We start from the raw sequence: 20,581 nt of genomic DNA, 5'->3' as shown, positions 1-20,581 counted from the left end.
CCCTGCCCTCACCGCTCCTCAACCCCCCCCCCCCCTTTTTTTTTCCCATTACGTAGGATCACTATCAGTTCACCCTCCAACCAATATTTGAGGTTGTTTTTGAGCCTTGAAAATGCCTCACCTGACCTCAGTCTCCCCTCCAAAATATATTCACCTTCCCCCTTAGTATGACAGGCTTGTATGTACAAAATGTTAAAAAAGAGAGAAGCAAGATGTCTTTTTTGCACTAGTGTGAAAGAAGAATGTTTTTATTTTGGATGATTTTAGAACCCCTCTAAACAACTTTATAAGCATTAGGTGTAACATTCACCAGACTTGATGGGCCCTGTTGTACCCTCCACCCTTCCTTTAACAGAAAAGGGTTGTGATGACCTTTTTCTTGCATCACTCATTCCTGCCTCCCGCCCCTGAGACCGAATCCGCTGAACCCCTTCCCTTCTCATCACACGTCACTCAACTGTGAACATGGGATGAACAAAAAGGCCCCTTCTCTGGTTTTCTGAAATATTAATGACATCAAGTAGTTACCCAAAGTTTCTCTCTGTCCTTGGTTTGAGGAAGAGTTGTCCTTTTTTTAAAATTGATTTTATGCATTCTTGATGCAGCTCCTGCATTTTTTTTTAAGGGGGGTTGGCAACACGAGGTAAAAACTTGAAAGACAGACGTTGGTTTATTGTTGGTTGGCTATGTTTTTTAAATTCTATTTTAAATTTTAGCTTTTTTCCTAGGGTTTTTTTATTTGCGAGAAGTCTTCTGTGCATTTTTTATTTTTGTCATTGTGGACGTTTCTGTTCATTGGTGGATGTGAGAGGGGGCAGAGCTACAGTTCCTTGACCTGTGAAAGGTCACCGCTCACCTCACTTCCTGGTAGTATGGAGGGATCCCTCCTTCGCTAGCAAGTGAAAACTGTGCCTGATACTTAGCGAGGAGATCCATTTTATTGGTGCTGTTGATTATAATTACTGTATAACATCGCAAATATACATTTGTGCAAAAATGCATTACGTTTAGTTGGCGTTAATTTGAGGCTTCAAGTGTGGGTGGCCACCTAGCTACTGTTTTTACATGGAATTATTATTTGCCTTTTTTTTTTTTTTACTTTTGTTGGTTTGATGTGTTATCTCAAGTAGAGCCACTAGTCAAAGAGTGTAAAATGTGAAATGTCAAATCCAATTTTTTTTCCTTGGCCTTTGGGTTTTGTTTTGTTTTGTTTGACTTTTGCATTGTTTTCCCTTTGAGATATGAGTCATTTTTAATCCAACACAAACAGAATAACTTTTTTTGTACATAATCCTGTAAATTTCTTTCGATACCTGAGCCTTTTTCTGGGGTTAAGGAAGAAAGACGGAACGAAAGGAAGGAACAGAGAAGAGAGAAGTTGTTCCAGAGGAGTGTTTGATGAAGAAAAAGCCTTACATTTCCCTTTCTTCATCCATGTAGGTTTGATGCTTACAGGGTTGCTCTGGTAAACGTGTATAAAAATTTTAAGTGCTGCTTATATCACTAAGAAAGAAGATATTGAGTAGCCAATGACTGCCCCCCAACCTAGTTTTGTTTGTTTAGCTTTACTTTTTTAAAGAAAAGGGAAAAAAGATATGTTCACTAAAAAATGGGTTTTTACATTTTCATTACTGAAAAGTCAACAAAAATGTAGTAGCTACTCATGTTGCACTGAGCTTGCCAGTGGTGACTGTCAAGGAAAATCCTATAATCCAATTTGTTGGTCGTTGTCCCTCGCAGCAGACTGAACTGTTTTAGGACTATTTAATGAAATACCAAGTTGGGTGTTTTCAACATAAAAAAAAGTGGTTGTCAAGTTTTTATGGCCGTACAATATATTTTATTCTGAGGGGATCTGTTTTTTCTGTTCTTTTATTGTTTATTTCTTCCATTTTCTATAAACTACTTGCTCACAGTGGGGTTTCTGGTGACTTAATTTATTAGTGCCGCATCTTGGCCTTTCCCTCCACTCGGAAAGAGTCATGTTGGTTATATTGACTGTTTTTTACTTTTGCAGTTTGTACTTAAGGTTTAATAAAAACTTACTGACAATTCACTGTCATTTCTTTCTAACCTGCTTGTCTCTCTCTTTGTGTGCACACTTTTTACATGGCATCAAAAATAATTGGTTTCATAATTTAGATTTCAAGTTCTTTGGTCATTTAAGCCAAATTACAAGATTGTTTTCTCACTTACCTCTTGTGAGTGTGATTAGCCAATTAACTGATGACAGACGGTTCATTTTGATAATTTTTTTTTTAAGATAATGTAAATATTTGCAGGATTTCTCAAGGTTATTTTACAGTAAATACAGCAATTTGAAGGCATCACCTGGGAGCTGGTGATGGACTTTTTCTTTTATTGCTTGTTATAAACCGATCAACTGAAAAATAATCATTAGCATCAGTCCTAATTTAGCCATGCACGCAATCCACAATCTCACTGCAAACTTTATTGGAACTATTTATTTGGGGAAAAGTTGTTCCAAAGAATCCATTCTCTATGAGCAAAAAATGCAAACGGGCCACGCTGTGAGCAGCATGCCAGTTCTCCTATGCTCTCCTATATTCCTTTGACCCAGAGCTTATCACTATTTTACACTCGAACATCGGAGGGCCCTGCGGTTCTTTACAACCTTAATTAAAGTGCCCTGGATTGGCTGTCACGCATCATCACCAGCTATTTACTGTGCAGTGAACAAGCACATCTACTCTTAGCCCTCAAATGCAATTTACTCTCAGCCTGTCACTAATATTGCTTTTCTTATTTTTCAGGGAAAAAAGCAGGATATTCTCCTCCAAAGAAAGCAGTTGCACTCTCCCTCCTGCACAATACTCTGTATCCCCTCACCGTGTCAGCTTTCCGTTTGCAAAGAGCTCAGGCATGAGTGTTAAACCATGAGTGAGCTCACGGGGACTGTTAACATGCTCAGACCCTTCCAAATCCTGCACACATTTTATTCTTTAACTCACTCCGGCAAGGCTACGTTGAGAATTAAACAGTTCTGAGGGAGAAACATTTATTACCAACAAGTCAGAAATTGTAGGCGAGGGAAAACAAGGAATGGGCAATGCTGTCACATCGAACAAATGTTAACATTTCTATACAAAAAAAACAACATTTAAAATGGTTCCTCAGTGCATAACACACAGTCCAAACAGGGATTTGGTCCTTGTTTCTAAAGGATAGGTTCACCGAACTATGAATGATGACAAAGGGTAACGCTCCTGTGGGTCTGTTGTGTGTTAAATTGCCTCCTGGTACCTTAACTCCACCATCAGCTATACAGTACTATGTGCATAAATAAAGCCACTGCCAGGTGACCGCCAGTTATTATGCCATTTTCATCAAAGCTAATGATGATTTACATTTAAATTAAACTGACCAGGCACTTTATTAGGTACACCTGTACAATTGTATGCAGTTCAATGCAACACTGAAAAATATTTTTGTTTTTGAAACTGGCATAAATGTATAAATTCAATTATATGTTTACTATCAAGGTCCTAGGTGGTGTTGTATTGGACTACTACTATTATATGTAGAGGTGTCTCTGTATATTGTCCTCTCCAGCTACATACATGAGAGGGTTAGAATAATTAGGAACATCTCTGAATATAATGTACGTGTTGCATTGAATTGCATACAATTGTACAGGTGTACTTAATAAAGTGACCAGTAAGCATATATCTCATAGGACCGCAACAAGCTTTGGGTATACAGCTTATCTATAATGTGAAAAATTCATTCATCTGCCCCCTGCAGCTCATTTGTCAAGTGCTCTGTGCTGACTGTTTAGCATTTATTATATGAAAAGAGTCGATTCACCCAAATTACAAAAGGCAATTCCAGTCAGGTATTGTAAGCAAGAAATAGTTCTTGCAGCAAGTTTTAAAAACAAGATGTCATAAACCTTCCAGATCCGGTGGCAGCCTCTTAATATTGGCAAGTATTTGGTAGTTCTAACCTCCATCATACATGTATAATAATGCAGCAGTTTCAACGATGACCTACGTTTGTCATAATGCACAACAGCTGCAGTATGTCAGGGCAGTGAATGCAAAGGTATTAGCACGGAGCATAAAATGCAATGACCTCGGAGGGACGTGAATGGTTTTAGTGTGTACTTCCTCACTCTGGCCTCTCCTGGTCTCAGAATATTTGGGCATTCTCTACATAATGTCAAACTATTAATGTGCATGTTAACTTGTTGAATGTTTTATGTTAATGGAAAATTAAATATTTTATAGGATTCAATTAAAACTGAAAACTAGGTGGTCTTTTAAGGCAAGGTCATGTGGCAGTTAGTGCAACCTCAGTGTACTTTCTTCTAAACGTTTTCCTTTGATATCAAATGAATTTGGAAAGGAAGTCGATATTGTTACGTATCTGATTTGGCAGCTCTGTATGTTTGTGTTTAAATCCAGTATAGCTCTCCTCAAACCTTTGGCTTGCTCCCCTCACAGTCTTTGCTGGTCTGGTCCACTCGGCCCACCCTGTCCACCAATGCTGTATCGGGGTGTACCTCCTCTTCATCCGGGGTCACCACCACAGGGGGCCTTCTCCTCCTTCCTCCTCCCCTGGATCCCACAACACCACCGCCTCCTTGCTCAGTCTCCTCCTCCTTGTCCTCCTCCCCAGCCTCTGTGTCCTGGCTGGCCGAGTCGGTGCAGGTGGATGATAGGGAAGAAAGCTTGTGTCGTAGCTCAGCCTGGGTGGGAACCTGGAGACTAATCTCTGTGGTGAAGGACTCAGCATCGGGACCTGAAATAGAAAGGAGTCTTGGATAATATCAGACTTCCCATTGGAAAAAAAATTTAATAATTTAATATGAAAGTTCAGTAAATGTTGTGTGCATTATTATGGCTTGAACTAATTTCACGTTTGTGATTGTTGTCCCATGGGTTTTTGTGTCTACGTACCTGCGACAGGGGAAGCAGCACTGTTGTCCTCTCCCCCAGAGTGCAGAAACACATCCATGGCCTCGTGGTCAGACATGTCCATCAGGTCCATCTGCTCCAGCATGTCTACATTCACCTCCATGGATGACATGCTTCCTAATGGCTCTGGGTACAACACAGGACAACAAGACATTAGCCTCACACAAGACTGAAGCAGCAGCAAGGGGCTGAGTCCAGGAAGGTAGACGCTTTATATTCATCATCATGGTAATTTCTTTTCTATTTTGTCCACATGATTAAAAACCCAGCATTTTTATAAAAAATAAAAGAAAAAAAAAAGGTGAATCAACAACACTTAGCCAATTTCTTTTCTTCTTAATGTCTCTATTGATGTTCTATGTGAATGTGGATGAACCAGCAATCTAGCATGTTGTTTTATAAGCAGTATACAACAAAACCACTGGATCCTCCTCTTAGACACAGGCTAAAATGTTAACCACTACAGTCCTGGATTCACCTCCTAGCAGGGGTACAAACTGCTCTGTTCACCACTGCGGGGATGAAGGGGGAGGGAAAAGTTGCAAGCACAAGAGAAAGAGGGGAAATGGTTGGTCAGTGCACAGCAGTGAGAAAAACATATCATTGGCTACTGTACCTCAAGGAAATGAGGATAGCAGAGGAGGGCGGCACAGGGAGGGAGAGCAGTGTACGTGAAGAAAGAGAAAAAGAAAGGGAATGTTATTTCCCATGGAGACTGGCCCAAAAACCTCCCTGTCTTCAGATTAGCAACACACACACACACACACACACACACACACACACACACTGTAGCCTCTCAAATGACTGCCATGTTTTCAGACTTTGGCATGAATGTCCACATATGAACTGATTCTAAATGCATAAACACAAAAATGTGAAGGAATGAAATATACACATATATAAAAATGAAAAATGAGAAGATAAGATCCGAGTCACTTGGAAGGTTAAAAAAAAAAACTGAAAACAAACAAACAAACAAATCAGATTTGAGTCAATTCAGTAGGTAATGTAATTAATATGTTGTGTAAGTCTTGGTCCAGAAGGCACTGAGAACATCATTTCCATGAGCCGGCCTCTATCATATTCTTCTTTTAGCCCCACTGCCATCTTGCCTAAGAGATCCCCCCACTGGGAAGAACTGCTTTTGTACGTGTTTTGTTAGACTGACATCCATGGCCCTTTCCCCCTTTCCTCGTCTGTGTGTCCAGCTGTATCTTCAGCCCTATGTGGCACCACCCTGCTGTAGAGGTTTGCAGCTGCTGAGGACAATGAGTCAGTGAGCTGAGTGTTATTCAGCTTTCAGTGTTGCCTTATTTTCAGATGTTTTTCAGCAGAATGATTATTTAAGCATCTTTTAAAATTGATTACAAATTGATTACTCTTATAGCAGTTATGACCAACTGATTCAAATTCATCTGTGGTGAATTTTTGTCTAGCATCCCACGTTTGCCTGTAGCCGTTCCTCAGGTTTGAATCAGGGTTGCGTCAGGAAGGGCATCCGGCGTAAAACACGTGCCAAAGGTCAACATGCGAGTCGTCAGTGTGACGATTCACTGTGGCGACCCCTAAAACGGGAAAAATCTGAAAGTGACTTTCTATCCCACATGTTTTCCTGTGTACTGTGAAACACATTGGCTGAAATCTAAATATAAGCATCTCCACCGTCTTCCATGAATGATGGGGGCTATACATGATTCTGACGAGTCTGCGGATAATGGGTTGTCTATATTTCGCTCACTGCATCTCCATCCTTGCTTTGGTGATGGTTTTGCCATGGAGGTTCATGATTACAAAAGGCACTGCAACACAAATGCATTGATGAAAAACCATTTGGAGTGACAGTAAAAAGATAAGTCTCTTATATTCTCTCTGGTCCTTAAGTCTCTCCATCTCTCTGACTTCCTTACTGCTCCACAATCCTATCTAATAAGCTATTGCCAGAGGATTATGGGAGGAGGGTGGATGAGTAAAAAAAACAAGAATAAGAAAAAAAAAAAATCACATTAAAAATGCTGGGCCAGTAGAGTCCAATTCATTGTCCAGTGTAGGGTGTATATCTCGTGCAGTGCATTCTTGGGGTATTTTAGCACAGACTTTTGACAGTAATACATGTCGTAAACTGCAGCAGGCTTCAATTACAATCCCAGTGGAAGACTCCATTTATACAATGTGGTGGCATTTTTCAAAATAATGGCTCTATTTGTGTGTTTAGCGGCAGGAGTGTGGAACCTCACCGCAGAAAGCTATTATGGCTTAATCATGAGATATGCAATGTGAAGGTTTCAGCTGATGGTAGCAAGACTCATTTAAATGCTGGATGGCTTTGCATTCATCCTCGAATGCAGGCATCAGACCACATGAAATGATCAATTTCAAGCTGTTTGACTATCATCTGAGAGCATGACTAGGATCTCGGCTCCACCGTCTCACCTCTCCTCTCGGCGATCTGCAGGTAGCCAGTAGAGAGGTACTGCTCCATGTCTTGTTGAAAGGCCTCCTCAAAGAACTTCTGCTTCTCTTTCAGCTTGACCTGGGGGGGTGGGACCCCTCCCTGTTCTGCCCCAGGAACTCTCTGTGGGTGTTCTGCATCTAGTTCCACTAGAAGCAGACAAAAACGTTTTAGGTGAAATAATGTAACTTCTCTGCCAGTAGTGATATTTACAAGATAAAGGGTATGCAGGGTAATGCAGTGGGATAAGGATAAGGATAAGACAGCAGCTCAAAAGGACAAGCATCATAAAATCAATTTACTGACTCAGTAATGTTGATCATACAGCAATATTTACCTCAAGTCACAACAAGCTTGTGATCATACCAAACAAAGTAAGGCTGTAGTAGTAAAATCCAAGGGTAGGGGATTGAGCAACAGTCTGTTTTGTTACTGTTTTTGCCACAGTGTTGCTTTAAAATCAAAGCTGGCAATTGCACTCAGATCACAAACCACCATTTAAACAGAACAATTCCTATGAACGCTCGTTACATTTGGCATCAAACCTGCAATAAATTTATATTTGTCTAAAAGTTGCATTTAGCTAATTTAATCTTGTGCAAAGTTCTTTCTAGGACCAAAATGCTGATCGAATGCACTGTGATCTGAAACTAATGCCTCCTAAATTAGACAGGAGAAAACCCAAACTCATCCTTCACAGGCCAGAGCCCATCTTTACTAAACCAGAACAATGTCAAGCTCAGTGCTCCACAGGATTCACATATCCTGATTTACCTGCTCCTCGGAAACACAATACTCCTGTCTCCTGTGGGTTGCACAGGAGAAACCACAGTCACTGAAACGCATGCATGCAACCTTCTCTTCTGCACACACATCAGAAGACCAAGACACATCTTGTGCTGTCTGTATGATCAGTAACATTAAAGGGGAGGTTCAGGATCTAAATATAACACTACTGTCTAGGAAAACAATTGACTGCTACATTTGCTTTGTTCCTTTTGGAATTTAAAGATCAGGTCGCTCACTCTCAGAGTTTACATTAGGGGTTAGGTTAAAAAGTATGTTACATTAGATAGAGAATGGTCTAATTTTATCCTCTTTGAAATATGCAATTATTTTACAGAAGTTTAGCAAAACACCCTCTGGGAATGATTTAATATACTGAGAAGAGTGATTCTTAGATGCCACTGCCCTTGACAGGGCATTGACTAGATTCTAATTGGTCCAGGCAGGATGCTGGGGCACTATGATCAGAAGGAACAGCACATTCAGCCCCATCGTGGCAGTTTGAGATGTAAAAACAAAATGAATTTCCTTCCTTACAGCATCATACAGTATTTAAAAAAATCACAGTGACATATCAGGATACAATCAGTGATGGTACATGATTTTATCATTGAAACAGGGTCAGACAAGTTCATAAACTAGCACGGGACAGAGGTGGAATTGCCTCCTTAGGACCATTTGCATTTCCATCCCAGGATATACTGCACTGCCTGTCTTACACAGCTCTGCACCATTCTTTGGTTCTCCCTCCATGTACACCAGCTGCCCAAAATCAATATACTGCTCGAGGAGCATTAACTCTACTGCAGGATTAGAGTGGGAACCCTCCCATAGACCAGAGTGCTGATAAAATAGGTCTGGCCCTGAACTAGCCTGCAGCAGATGGACACACATGGACAAAGGAGGGAACAATGAGGTCCCACCAGAGCTCACTCACAATGAACATCACACCAACAGCCCTCAGAGACTGGGAAAAGAAAAGCTCACGCTCCCTCCACTGCTCACTCACTCCAATTTATCTCCTTTATCTGACTACCAGTCTATTCCTCCATCACTCCCTCATCTTTCCCCCAGACTCTGTCCTCCCCTCGCTGTTGGCTAGTTGGTGTGGATGTCTTGTAGAGACTGCTCTATTAGATTATGGGCCTGAGGGAAGCTTTGTTCAGATTGTCAATGTGTGGGGTTGGCAACAGGGGCCAGAGGAGGAGTAATGGAAAAAGACAGCAGTGGACAGACACTGACTACAGCACTAGATCCTGTCTTTGTATCTCTAATCTAATTTTCAATCCATTATTAGCCTGCACTATTTATTTAGACTGATTTACCTTCTGAATGTGTGCACCCATGTGTGTCAGTCTAAATGTCAACACCTAGCCTAATTTCTCCTTCCTCCCACTTCCTGCTCTTGGTCTTTACTTCACCATCACCATCCACCCGACAACCATATCCTGCTACGCACGTTACTGTAGCTATGGGAACTATTTTTAGCTCTCATTCATATTTGGCCCGCAGGATTAAGTTTATGATTAGGATTATGTCCCACCAGGAGGAGGCCCTGGGGAAGACCCAGGACACGCTGGAGGGACTATGTCTCTCGGCTGGCCTTTCCCCTGGAGGAGCTGGAGGAAGTGTCTGGAGAGAGGGAAGTCTGGGCATCTTTGCTTAGACTGCTGCCCCTGCGACCCGGTCCCGGATAAGCGGAGGAAAATGGATGGATGGATGGATGGATGGATTAAGTTTGCGCTGATGACTTTAGCGTGGGAGCACAAGTCATTAAGTCCAACAAATACAGGCTGTGCTGCGCACACACTGCTTCCAGCAAAGTGTATTACACATGTGTATGGTATGATTCATATGTGCAATGTAGAACGTGCACTCGCACACAGACACATCTGGTGATGATTCATAAGAGCTAAGGCATTATTCTAGTCACAGCAGATGATGTCAAATTAAATAGCATTTTATTCAGTTACATAGACAAATGATTAATGATTTTCCTTTATATGTTTTGCTTGGAAACAACATTTTTTACGAGAAAAACAAAGTGAAAATTCTAGTGAATCACCTGAGTTTGTACTTGCTGTGCTATTTGGTGCATCTGTTCCCGCAATCATCATGCAGGTCAAAGAAGTGATACTCTCCCCTCACAGGCAGTTTCTTTTACTCTGAAGGCTCAGCAGGCGACAGTATCGTATTCTGTATGTACTCAGAGTGTTGTCTGATCTCCCCCTCACCTCGCCACTGTGCGACTCAAAAACTCTTGGGAAATAAAAAGAACATAGCCAAAATTAAATAATCTTGCTGCTCAACTGGCTATTTGTGCAGATGGATCAATACGAAATGAGACTTAACACAATTGCTCTCGTATCCGTTTTCAGCACTCGAGAGGCGTCTGCTCTACAAATGCAGGAAGCAGAAGCCACAGGAAAAAGGCTAGTTCGTCATGGGAGGTGGTGGGGTGGGGGCGATATTGTGCACGGTGGGTATGCTTGTTTGCCATTGAACTTTGGTATATTCACTTTTTTGCTTTATATGTACGTGTGTGAGTTTGTGCCTGTGGGAAGACTAAAGCAGAACTGCAAATGTGCTTTTGCATGGCATGTAAATGTGTGTCCATATATAGAAGCGCAGAGACCAAACCTGAAAGAACGATAATGCATGCAGCTGAAAAAGAGAAAGGAAAGATGCCATCAAGGGGCAATTCAAGTTCTTAGGATTCTTCTCAGGCTTTTGATTTGACTAAATAGAGTCATCTTCTCACAGCTTGGCTCAGCGAGCAAAAATGCATGTTAAGTGTTCCTCGTACAAGCTTGGTCACCACACTGCTTTTGCATGGGAGATGTTCATTTGGGCTCACTTGCAACAGGAACTAATTTTATTTTGAGGACATCAGTGCTTCCCTTGAAAGGGACCTCAAATCTTAATTAGAGCTCTTTCAGAGTTGTGTTTGGAGTAAGATTCCTTAGGTATAAAGAATAGTATTTTGAGCACTGACAGACTCCATTTAAGTGATTGTAAATAACAAGTAACACTAACAGCTGCCTTTTCAAATGGAAATGTATCTTTATAGAAGTCATCAACAGCCAATTCAAATCACTTCAGATTCAGTCCACAATGTACTTCACATATCAAGTGCAGCCATAGTCTGTGCCCATGGAGAGAAGGTGATGTCTGAAGCTCTGATGGACAAATGGATGGATGAACGGATGCGAGCACCAGTGGACTTGCTGGTCAGTTTGCCTTTAATGCTGTCCAAATGTCTGGGACTACAGCCAGTGTTTGTGTGCACACTGTATGGTCCTCTGGGGGTGTGTAGAAAGGCAGAGTGAGACACAGAACGACAGAGTGAGTAAGATGGCCAGTGAAATGCAGGATGTGCATGAGGTAAATGTTATGGTTCTTATGCCAAGGTGTGAAAACTGCTCACTATTTGAATGACTGTTGAATTTGTCAACAGAAACTGTCTGTGGCAGTCTTTAGGCATGGCTGGACTAATACTCCTCATAAGTTCAAATTATTTTTCTGTATTTAGATTAATGCTCAAACAACCCACCCATGATCTCATTATAGCTGTTTCATACACTTTACATCACACTGGCTCGTCAAACAGATCAAACATTCGATATCAGATATAAAACCCCCCTTGTTCTACCTGTCACTTTAAATTAGCTGTCTGGTCTTTAGATGCATTTGCTTTCTGTTTGCCTATAAAGGCCTAATATTTTATTCTGAGACAGCAGTGCACAGCCTGAACACCAAGAGGCAGGCTTGACAGTATAGACAGCCGCTGCCTCCTCTTAAGCCCTGCTCACTCAGCCGTGGTATTTTTAGATACTGTCTGCCCCTCTCTCTCTCTCTCTCTCTCTCTCTCTCTCTCTCCAGTGCTCAGGTTTCCGCCAAAGGTGGACCAGATGCTCTTAAATAACACAATCAGTTCTTTCTCTGTTTTACTGCAATTACTTGCAAATATGCAGGATACAGAAAACTGTGTATTCCAGGGGGATTTAAATATCTCCATTGTGTATATAAATGAAACATCAGTGTCTAGGTACATTATAAAGTCAATTTTGTGGCAGAAAAGTAACTTAAATGTGTATTTTCTAGAATGAACCATTCAGTCATTTATCTGTATCTGTATTTACCTGTCTCCATGAGTATTATCTTGGAGTGATTTTGGCAACTAATATGACTCTAAGAGGCGCTGCAGCTCACTAACACACAAACATGCACACAGGAGTGCCTTTTTTGCTGTTCTTGTACATTGCTAGCACATTTTAAATGTTTACTGTTGCTTTGGAAATACTCTAAGTTAGGCTGCAGCATCCAGCTGTGCTGCTGAGGTTACAAGGTTGACTGCACTGTGTGTGCTACTTGTAATGTGGGAGTTTCACTGTTTTAACCACACACTGTTCTTCTCATGTCTTCACCTGAGGGGAATTTATGTGGTTTGTGGATTTTTTAAAACTTATTTTATCTACTTTACTCTATATTTTACCATCAGATTCAGTATTTTGATATTTTAAAAGTTAGAGACACATTTACTGTACAAACGGGTGAGAAATTAAAGGCATAACCAAAACCAACAACCAAGTTGTTGGTCCACAACAGCTTCACTGCACCTTCTTTTGGAACTTTGCTGGAGGGATGAGCACCATTCTTCCCAAAGATATGGTGGTGGAGACGCCGTCTAACACGTCACTCCAAAATCTCCAATAGGTTTAACAGGGTTGAGATCTGGTGACTGTGAAGGCCATAGCATCTGATTCACATCATTTTCATACCCATCAACCCATTCAGTGACCTCTTGTGCCCTGTGGATAAAGGCACTGTCACCCTGAAAGGGACCACTCCCATAATAATAGAAATGTTTTATCATACAATAGAGGTGATCACTCAAAACAACCTTGCATTGATTTGTGCTAATCATTCTCTCAAAGAAGACAGGCTGATCCAAACCATGCCAGCATCTGCATTTGTTGTGTTTTTGCACTCATTCAGGTTTTTTTCCTTTAATTTGTCACCCGTCTGTACCACACAATGAACATGATTTGGAACAGGAAATATGCAGGTGCTCTATATTGACATATCAGAATTTGTTATGTAGATAAACTATGCAAATACTTACAGTATACTTGTTTTGAGTTTTATAGGCATTGACAGTATAACCACAAACCATGAAATAAAATCATTTAATGGTTCACTATTACAGATAAACTATCAATACAACTACTTTGCACTTATTTTGTCAGTTATTGCACAGAAGTCTTTTTTCCAGTTGTCACCTTTCCCATATTAAAAGACAAGTCTCTAGCAGGGAGATCTCATAAAATCTATAGTGAATTTGTCTCCACTAATGTGGCAATGTAGTGGTGTACTAGCACAATGTTTTACTTTATGTGCCAAGCATTCACAGCTGACAGGCATGCAGAAACCAGTTTTCACTGGTTAGCAATCAAGAATGTTTTCAGTGATGCCACAGTCCATAATGCAGATCTAACGAGGGACTTGACTGACAGGACATACAATCAAATACTGAGAATACTGCAATAGCATACAGTACAATAACATTAATATAACATTGCCGTGACTTCTGCTGGTCTATGTGAGTGATCACAATATATTTGAGTCATACACAAACTGGACTACATTATATTCAGAGGTGTTCTGTCACGTCAGCAGCCAGCACCTCTGCACCCTCACGGGCTGGTATGTGCACTCAGCGACAAGGTACACCCCGCACACCTGCACTCAATATTCCTGGCGATATCTAAGTGGAGTGCTGACATGACCTCGTCGCCAGATAGTCTTTTGACACTGTCCAGGCTACCTCGCTGCTTCTGGATTTCCTGAAGTTCTATAACCAACTTTGTTCTTGTGATTCACAGAAAGTCCTGTGTTGTGTCCAGACTGATTTGTCTCTAGTGCACTAGGCTGTTTGTTTTTGGTGCACCTGCTTTATTTGTTTTGTCATTCAGCTGTGCTAACTTGTCAGCGGGGAGACTGAATTCCCCCAAGCTCAGACTGTCACTATGGGGTTCTTCTGGTTCCCATGACCCAGTCTCCCAGCACTACTCTCGACTCCCTCGGAGCCATCCCCCCGTATTCTGTGAGTGTTGCTTTGTTCCCTTACCTACCAGGCGGCTGACTGCATGCTGTGTCAACCCTCTATACCCCGACCCACTACGAGCTACTACCGGAGCCACTGCTGCCATCATCCATCTCTCCCCAGCAAGCCTCACCCCGGTGTTCTGTCCAGTCCAGCACTTCACTGCGCTGGAGACTGGCTCTGAGGACTGTCCAGTAGCCCAGGTTTTTTCACCACTACCCATACACCTACACTGACTCTCTGTGTTGCTGATCCCCTTTAACCTCTCCCCCTCTGCTTCTTGCATATTGTAGGTACCATGCTCTTCTCCAGCCCTGGGTTGCCCCTTACCAGCGGTCCAACCGATGTTAGCGGTAATCACCTGCAGGCCTGCTGAGTGTGTGCATGTGTGACCTCCTCAGTTATCATTTATTCTTGATTAAAATACCTTGTATCTAGATCTTGAGTCTGAGTTCTACATTTTCTGGGTCCCTTCTGCGTTGTTCAGACGGTACACTGTAACAATATTCTGACCTTCTCATAGTGTATATGCAGCTGGGGAAAACAAATATAGATGCCCCTCAATAATAAACACATAATTTATACATTTATGACAATTTCACCCAAAACAGAACCATTCTGAGCTTCATAAACAGATGTTAGTGTTGCACTGAGTTCCATACAATTGTACAGGTGTACCTAATAAAGTGGTCACTGAGTATCTTTTCTGCAATTGTGATGCATTAGAAACAGAGAGTGGTGATTATTTAGTTAGACTAACACTCTTTGCTTGAAGCTGTGTTTTGCGTTTATTTGAGAAAAGAGTAACATGAGTTTGTTAAATATTTGTTTGTTCTACATGATTCCTGACTGCACACATCAACCTTTCTCTCCCTTTCGCTGTCGATAACCACGATCCAACTTGAGTGGGAGGCAAAGCCCACGTTAAAACAGTTTTGCTAACTATACATGTAACCAGGCAACTGCACACATCAACATGTAAGGCTAAGCTCAGTAGGGCTCCTTGCTTCCTGCTAAGTCATTCACAGTCCAAACGCCACCAGAGGAGAGAGAATTTTTCATTGTACATTACAGTTGATCTTTTAACAGATCCCATGCAAAAGGAAAAGGCCCATTACACAGACCCGAGTGAGCTAATCAGTTCCTTCTGACTGATTTCACATATGAACATAGTGAACAGTATCATCACACAGAGAACAAGACCTTACAACAGCTTTTTCTGTGCTGCAGTAAGACTGATGGCAAATACTAAAATGTGAGAAATGTGACAATATATGTGCAGTAACCCCTCACTACCTCACCAAGCGTAATGCCATATCCAACCCCACCATGTGAATTACTAAGTGTGATGTTTGAAGTTCACTGTGGGAAATACTATTGCCCTATTGTTGTGTATTGTGGTTTTAATGCTTTGTCGCCTTTATGTAACTTTTTATTTTAAGACTAAGTGTTCTTTCTGGCTTTTGACTCCTTACCTGACAGAGAGCTGCACAAGAATTCCTATATGCCTAGACTGTCTGTTTATGCATAAATGGCAAATAAAAATCTCGAATCCTTGAACTACTATGTGAAAACAAGATGTCACTGTTACTTGCCAGGGTTACTGTGTATTAGTCACACGGAGGGAACAGATGACATTAAAGACATACATTAATCTGCTGAGACAGGCTGAAATGGGTGCACAAGAACACACACGTTAATAGACTGAGTGGACGGGTCACGACTACGCCTAGCAGCAAATCAGAGATGTCAGCTCGCTCCGTGACCATTCACACTAGAGGCGTGATTACTGTTTAGGAATGTACCAATTAGAAGTGAGAGGGGGGTGAAGGTCACATCTGTAAGTGTAGAGCTACTAACCTCACTGAGCGTGTTTAGATGATGTGCTGGGCGCTTCCAAAATCCTCCTTATAATTGACATTTTTTTTGAAAGTTACAACTTATATCCTAGAAGGATTTATTAGCAGAAATGGGCTATAGTATGCATAATTATGTTTTCACTAATGTGTAATCATTACAAAATAATAGCATTTTCTGTACATTAGAATGAGCCTCTTATATCTACATTTATATCATGGAGGCCAGCAAGTTTTTTACAGTAGCTCAGAACGGTCAGAGTACACACTGGCTTTAGAGCATGAATTTCATGTCGATGTAGCAGCTTAGATATGGAGTGATGATTTGGAGATGCTTAGAAGATGAAGTAGTAGTAACATTAGAAACAAAAGGAAGCATTGTTGTGAGTTTAAGAACTATAATTTGAAGAAACATAGTCACACTTTAACTCAAAAAAAAGGAAGACAGCATGAATCCCTTTCATCAAAGAAGCAAAAACATAAAAAATAGGATAGGTGACGGCGCTAGACGAGGATAAACATTGGTGTGGCCTTCCCCAGATGGAAATCCTTGATGAGGCACAAGTGTTTACAGAATGGCAATGAAGATGCCCGTTTTCTGGTGGGCAGGTAATTTAGCCCAACAGGTTAACCTAAATGCAAGTTTTAAGTTTGAAAGCTATAGCTAGAACATGGCCAGTGTTGAGTAACCCACTGCATTCAAGTGAGCCGCACTTGTTTTCCAAGTGCACAATTTGTCCTGCATTTATGGTAATTGCTGTGAGGGCTGTTTAACACGAGAGCTTTGCTGAACATTGCATTCTGAAACATCACTGCTAGATGTCTCTACATCTCACAGACTGCACCTTAAATGAATATTTCAAACCAGTACTTGCACACGCAGCCACAATTAGTATTGATAGGACACATTATGATGAGAATAGCTGCATCTTGGATCTCAAGGTCCTATTTTGCAGTTTTTATTCTGATCTGACACAGCAGTGAAGCAAATGGAAATGAACTGACATATTCATCCTTGTTAAGCCAGAACTCCACGTTAATAGAGTGATTCTCATCCAGCTTTTATTAAGATTTACAAAACTGTCTTAGTGCTGCACAGGCACACAATGAGCAGCTGTATTCAATCTTGAGATGTGTAACTGTCTGTGCCTCTGTTTAAGTCAATAAGTTTAAAATCTACATGTTGTGGGTAGAAAAGTCTGAAGCAGAAGCAGTGACTATATTTTTTCTTCCCACCGCCACCATACATTTAACTCAAAACATTGCTTCGAGGCATCTAACCTTTTTAAATATGTATGTTCATGCATACAATACATGTGTAAAGTTAGCATGGACTCACACAACAGACAGGCTGGGAGAAACCAGTTTACACAGTCAGAGGCCAGATGGTTAGAAAAGGTCAGCAGCAAAGGGGGTGAAGGGTCTGGAACATAACCAGTCTATGCATTTAGAGGCTTTAATTGTACTTTAAAATTAAGTATTAAATTAAGGTTAGGAAAAATGTTTGCTAAGTTTGACCAACAACTGTACTTGAAATTTGCACCAGTCAATCACAGACAAACCTTTCTGACACATGAAATACTACTGCAAATGCATACTCTTATGGCCAAATGAATATCAACAAATACATTATATATTTATAAAAATAACATATGGATGACTTAAAGATGTGTTGCAAACAATTTTTGAAGACAAAAATGGTTTCACTCTTGTGGTAGACCAAGCAAACGCACTTAGTAACCCTGAGTTACAAGTGACATCTAATATGATTCTGTGGTCTAGAGCAGTATCTTGATAACCGGTGACAAAGAAAGGCAGCTAGAGGGATAGAGAGCAGGTTGTTTTATCTGACAGCACCTGACAGTACATTGCTGACCACAAGGTTGATCCATCAAGGAGGCAGAGGAGGAAAGAGGAGGTCTGCATGTTCTCAGAGGTCTCTCAGCTCTTCACAAGCCTGTCAAACTGCCCGCCATCATCTGCCAACAACATGTACTACCCACATGAACCCTCTTTATGTCACCTGATGCAGTTTTAGCTGACTGCATCTAGCTAAACGTCTTGTGAGGGGATATTGAACATACCACACACACGTTTCTGCTGAGAATCCAGTGTAACTAATGTCTGAGGCCTGGGTGATAAATGTTGCCGCCCAGTATGTGGAAACTAAATTCTTAGCCTAATCAGAATTTTGAGATTCCAGACCTGCTTCATTTGCCAGTCAAATTCAGCTAAACCCATCCTTTCAAACAGGGATTAAATGTGTCTTAATGGATAATGAAAAATTCTATTTCCTATACTCCTCCTTGTGCTCAGAGATAAAATATGGGAGAAAAAGAATTCCTGGGCTACAAATAAATCAGCATTCAACCAATCTGCTCTAAGCACTTGACAATGAGGACTGACACTGTGGTGGAGCTCGATACAGTTTGCTGGCTCAAAAAGGCCTTAACCATATGCACATACAGTATAGATGCTGTATGTCATGATGTAATGCTGGAAACAGATTGAAAACATTGCCTTGCTCCCCTGGAGACAAAAATGCTTCGCTAGAACCTCTGGGAACTGTTAATAGAGGCTAAATGAAGAGGTGAAAGAAGGAATGGAAGAAAAAGTGAATATAAAAGGCATTTTTCTAACAGGTTAATTGCTTGCCTTGAAGGCAGCCTTATGCACACGGATAAGGGTGATGTCTTGTTTAACGATGGGTAACACAGTAATGACTATGTGTTAGCCTCTAAATCAGGAGACCTGGCCAATCTGAGCCTCACAACAGGGAAAGCAGTTAAAATCCCTACCAGTGACTCAAATATATAGCCAGCATAGACAGAAAGGGGAAACTAGTGCACACATGCCATCTGGCATTTTATACAGTCTAGTTAGCCCATACAGCTGGGATGTTTTAAGCTCTGCACAATTGGTATTACTGTGGCACTGCATCTGGATTAAAACAGCTTCTAGTGTTTAAAAACATCTAAATTCTCTGTAGGTTCACATTGTGTGCAAATGAGGAGCTGCATACACATGTATAGATTTACATCCAATATGGATAGGTAATTCAGACACACTATGTTGGTTTTAAGGATAAAAATGTGAACCTCACATCAGTAAAACCCACTGCAGCTCCTCAGTCAAGACGCCTCACAAGAATGACCTGTTCTCACTTTGCTTTATTTTTTTATTTCTCTAAGCAGAGGAGAGCGGCGAGAGATACAGGACGTAGGATGGATGACATGCATCTGAGGCTGTGAGTCAAATTTGAACTTCTAACACTGTAGAAATTCAGTGAAACACACAGCACACTGTATATGATGGCTACGCTCTACATTGTGTACTATACTGTGCATCAAATTATTAAAGTTCTGCTTTGAGGTCTAGGCACATCACCTTATTATTATCCCCTATAAGATAAAACCTGAATCAGCTGTGACTGGTTGCATGTACGGCAGCTTAAGTTGTATTACAGTAAAGGGAGAGACAGTGGAGCACCGTGGGTTCACACAAGCATAGCAAAGATAGCACAAAACAGAAAACCAGTGAAGCGTACACACACTGTGGGATGACGAAAGCATAAAAATGTAAAGACCTCCTTGGGAAAAGCTATGCAAAGTCTCAAGTGGACCCCAGTTCATGTTTTTATAACCATAACAAGTGAGTACTACACACTATGGTGGCTTTTTTCAATTAGGGAAGCTGATACATAATAGATTGGTTTACATGCACGATGCCTTGCTGAACCAGAGTAAAAAATCTCAAGCAGGTGTTCTAACATATGTGCAACATTGTTTAAATATCTGAAGTTAATTCCATCAGGTTGAATGGTTGATAATAAATGTATTTTTCTGGAATTACCTGCGGAGAGTCAAGAATCCTTTGGACGTGGGGTGGGAATTAACACTGCAATCTCTAGTATGTACAGTATGGTGCTTTGTGTTGTTGTGTCACCTTAGCCTACTGCCCAGAAAGAATTATATTATTTCCCTGAATCATTATCAGCTAAAAAAATCTATTACTTTGGCTTTATATGCTCATTTTTGAAATTTACCACTATGGCAAATGGACAATCAACAGAATCTCAAAGAAATGGTATCTTGGTATTAATTTCTAACACGCTTTATGGAAAGTATTTTTATTAAACATTTGTTCAGCTTTTCCACTAAAAGCTTACTTTACATACCTTGCTTTCCTTCTTAATTGGTTTTCAAATGTACAACTACTAGTTACAATTGTCCTACTTTTAACTCCATATACCACTTTCTATTTCTCAGCCTTGCCATCTCACTGTTTCTCTTCTATCCTGGTCACCCAACAGGAAGAGCTACTTTTGTCTCTTTTCTTGACCCATGCCATCCCCAATGTCAGGGTTGCTCGTTGCCCCCTGCCTCTCTGGCTCTCCAATCCCTCTCTCTCTCTCTGTTTGTCTCCCTTGCTACCTCCACAGACA

General features: G+C 41.0%; 2 protein-coding genes across 5 annotated transcripts in view; one reads left to right on the top strand and one right to left on the bottom strand.

Moving 5' to 3' along the window:
• Nucleotides 1-2,887, top strand: part of jarid2b (jumonji and AT-rich interaction domain containing 2b) — a 102,974-nt gene extending 100,087 nt beyond the window's left edge. Inside the window, exon 19 of the mRNA XM_020597488.1 lies at nucleotides 2,775-2,887. Coding sequence (XP_020453144.1) covers nucleotides 2,775-2,887 — 113 coding nt within the window. The remainder of the gene's footprint in view (nucleotides 1-2,774) is intronic.
• dtnbp1b (dystrobrevin binding protein 1b) overlaps nucleotides 1,084-20,581 on the bottom strand; it is a 555,482-nt gene continuing 535,984 nt past the window's right edge. For 2 of the 4 annotated variants that reach the window (XM_020597564.1, XM_020597562.1), the window contains 3 exons: nucleotides 7,371-7,538; nucleotides 4,923-5,066; nucleotides 1,084-4,764 (listed from right to left, as the gene is read on the bottom strand). In XM_020597564.1, coding sequence (XP_020453220.1) covers nucleotides 4,439-4,764; nucleotides 4,923-5,066; nucleotides 7,371-7,538 — 638 coding nt within the window. In that variant the 3' untranslated portion in view covers nucleotides 1,084-4,438. Of the gene's footprint in view, nucleotides 4,765-4,922; nucleotides 5,067-7,370; nucleotides 7,539-10,240; nucleotides 10,435-20,581 lie in introns of all 4 variants that reach the window. The other 2 variants (XM_020597561.1, XM_020597563.1) reach the window with 2 other exon arrangements.

The sequence above is a fragment of the Monopterus albus genome, unplaced genomic scaffold, assembly GCF_001952655.1.
Source record: "Monopterus albus unplaced genomic scaffold, M_albus_1.0 scaffold34.1, whole genome shotgun sequence".
Lineage (NCBI taxonomy): Eukaryota > Metazoa > Chordata > Actinopteri > Synbranchiformes > Synbranchidae > Monopterus > Monopterus albus.
Note: the sequence above shows the minus strand (reverse complement) of the source record. Positions and strands in the feature narration are given on the sequence as shown.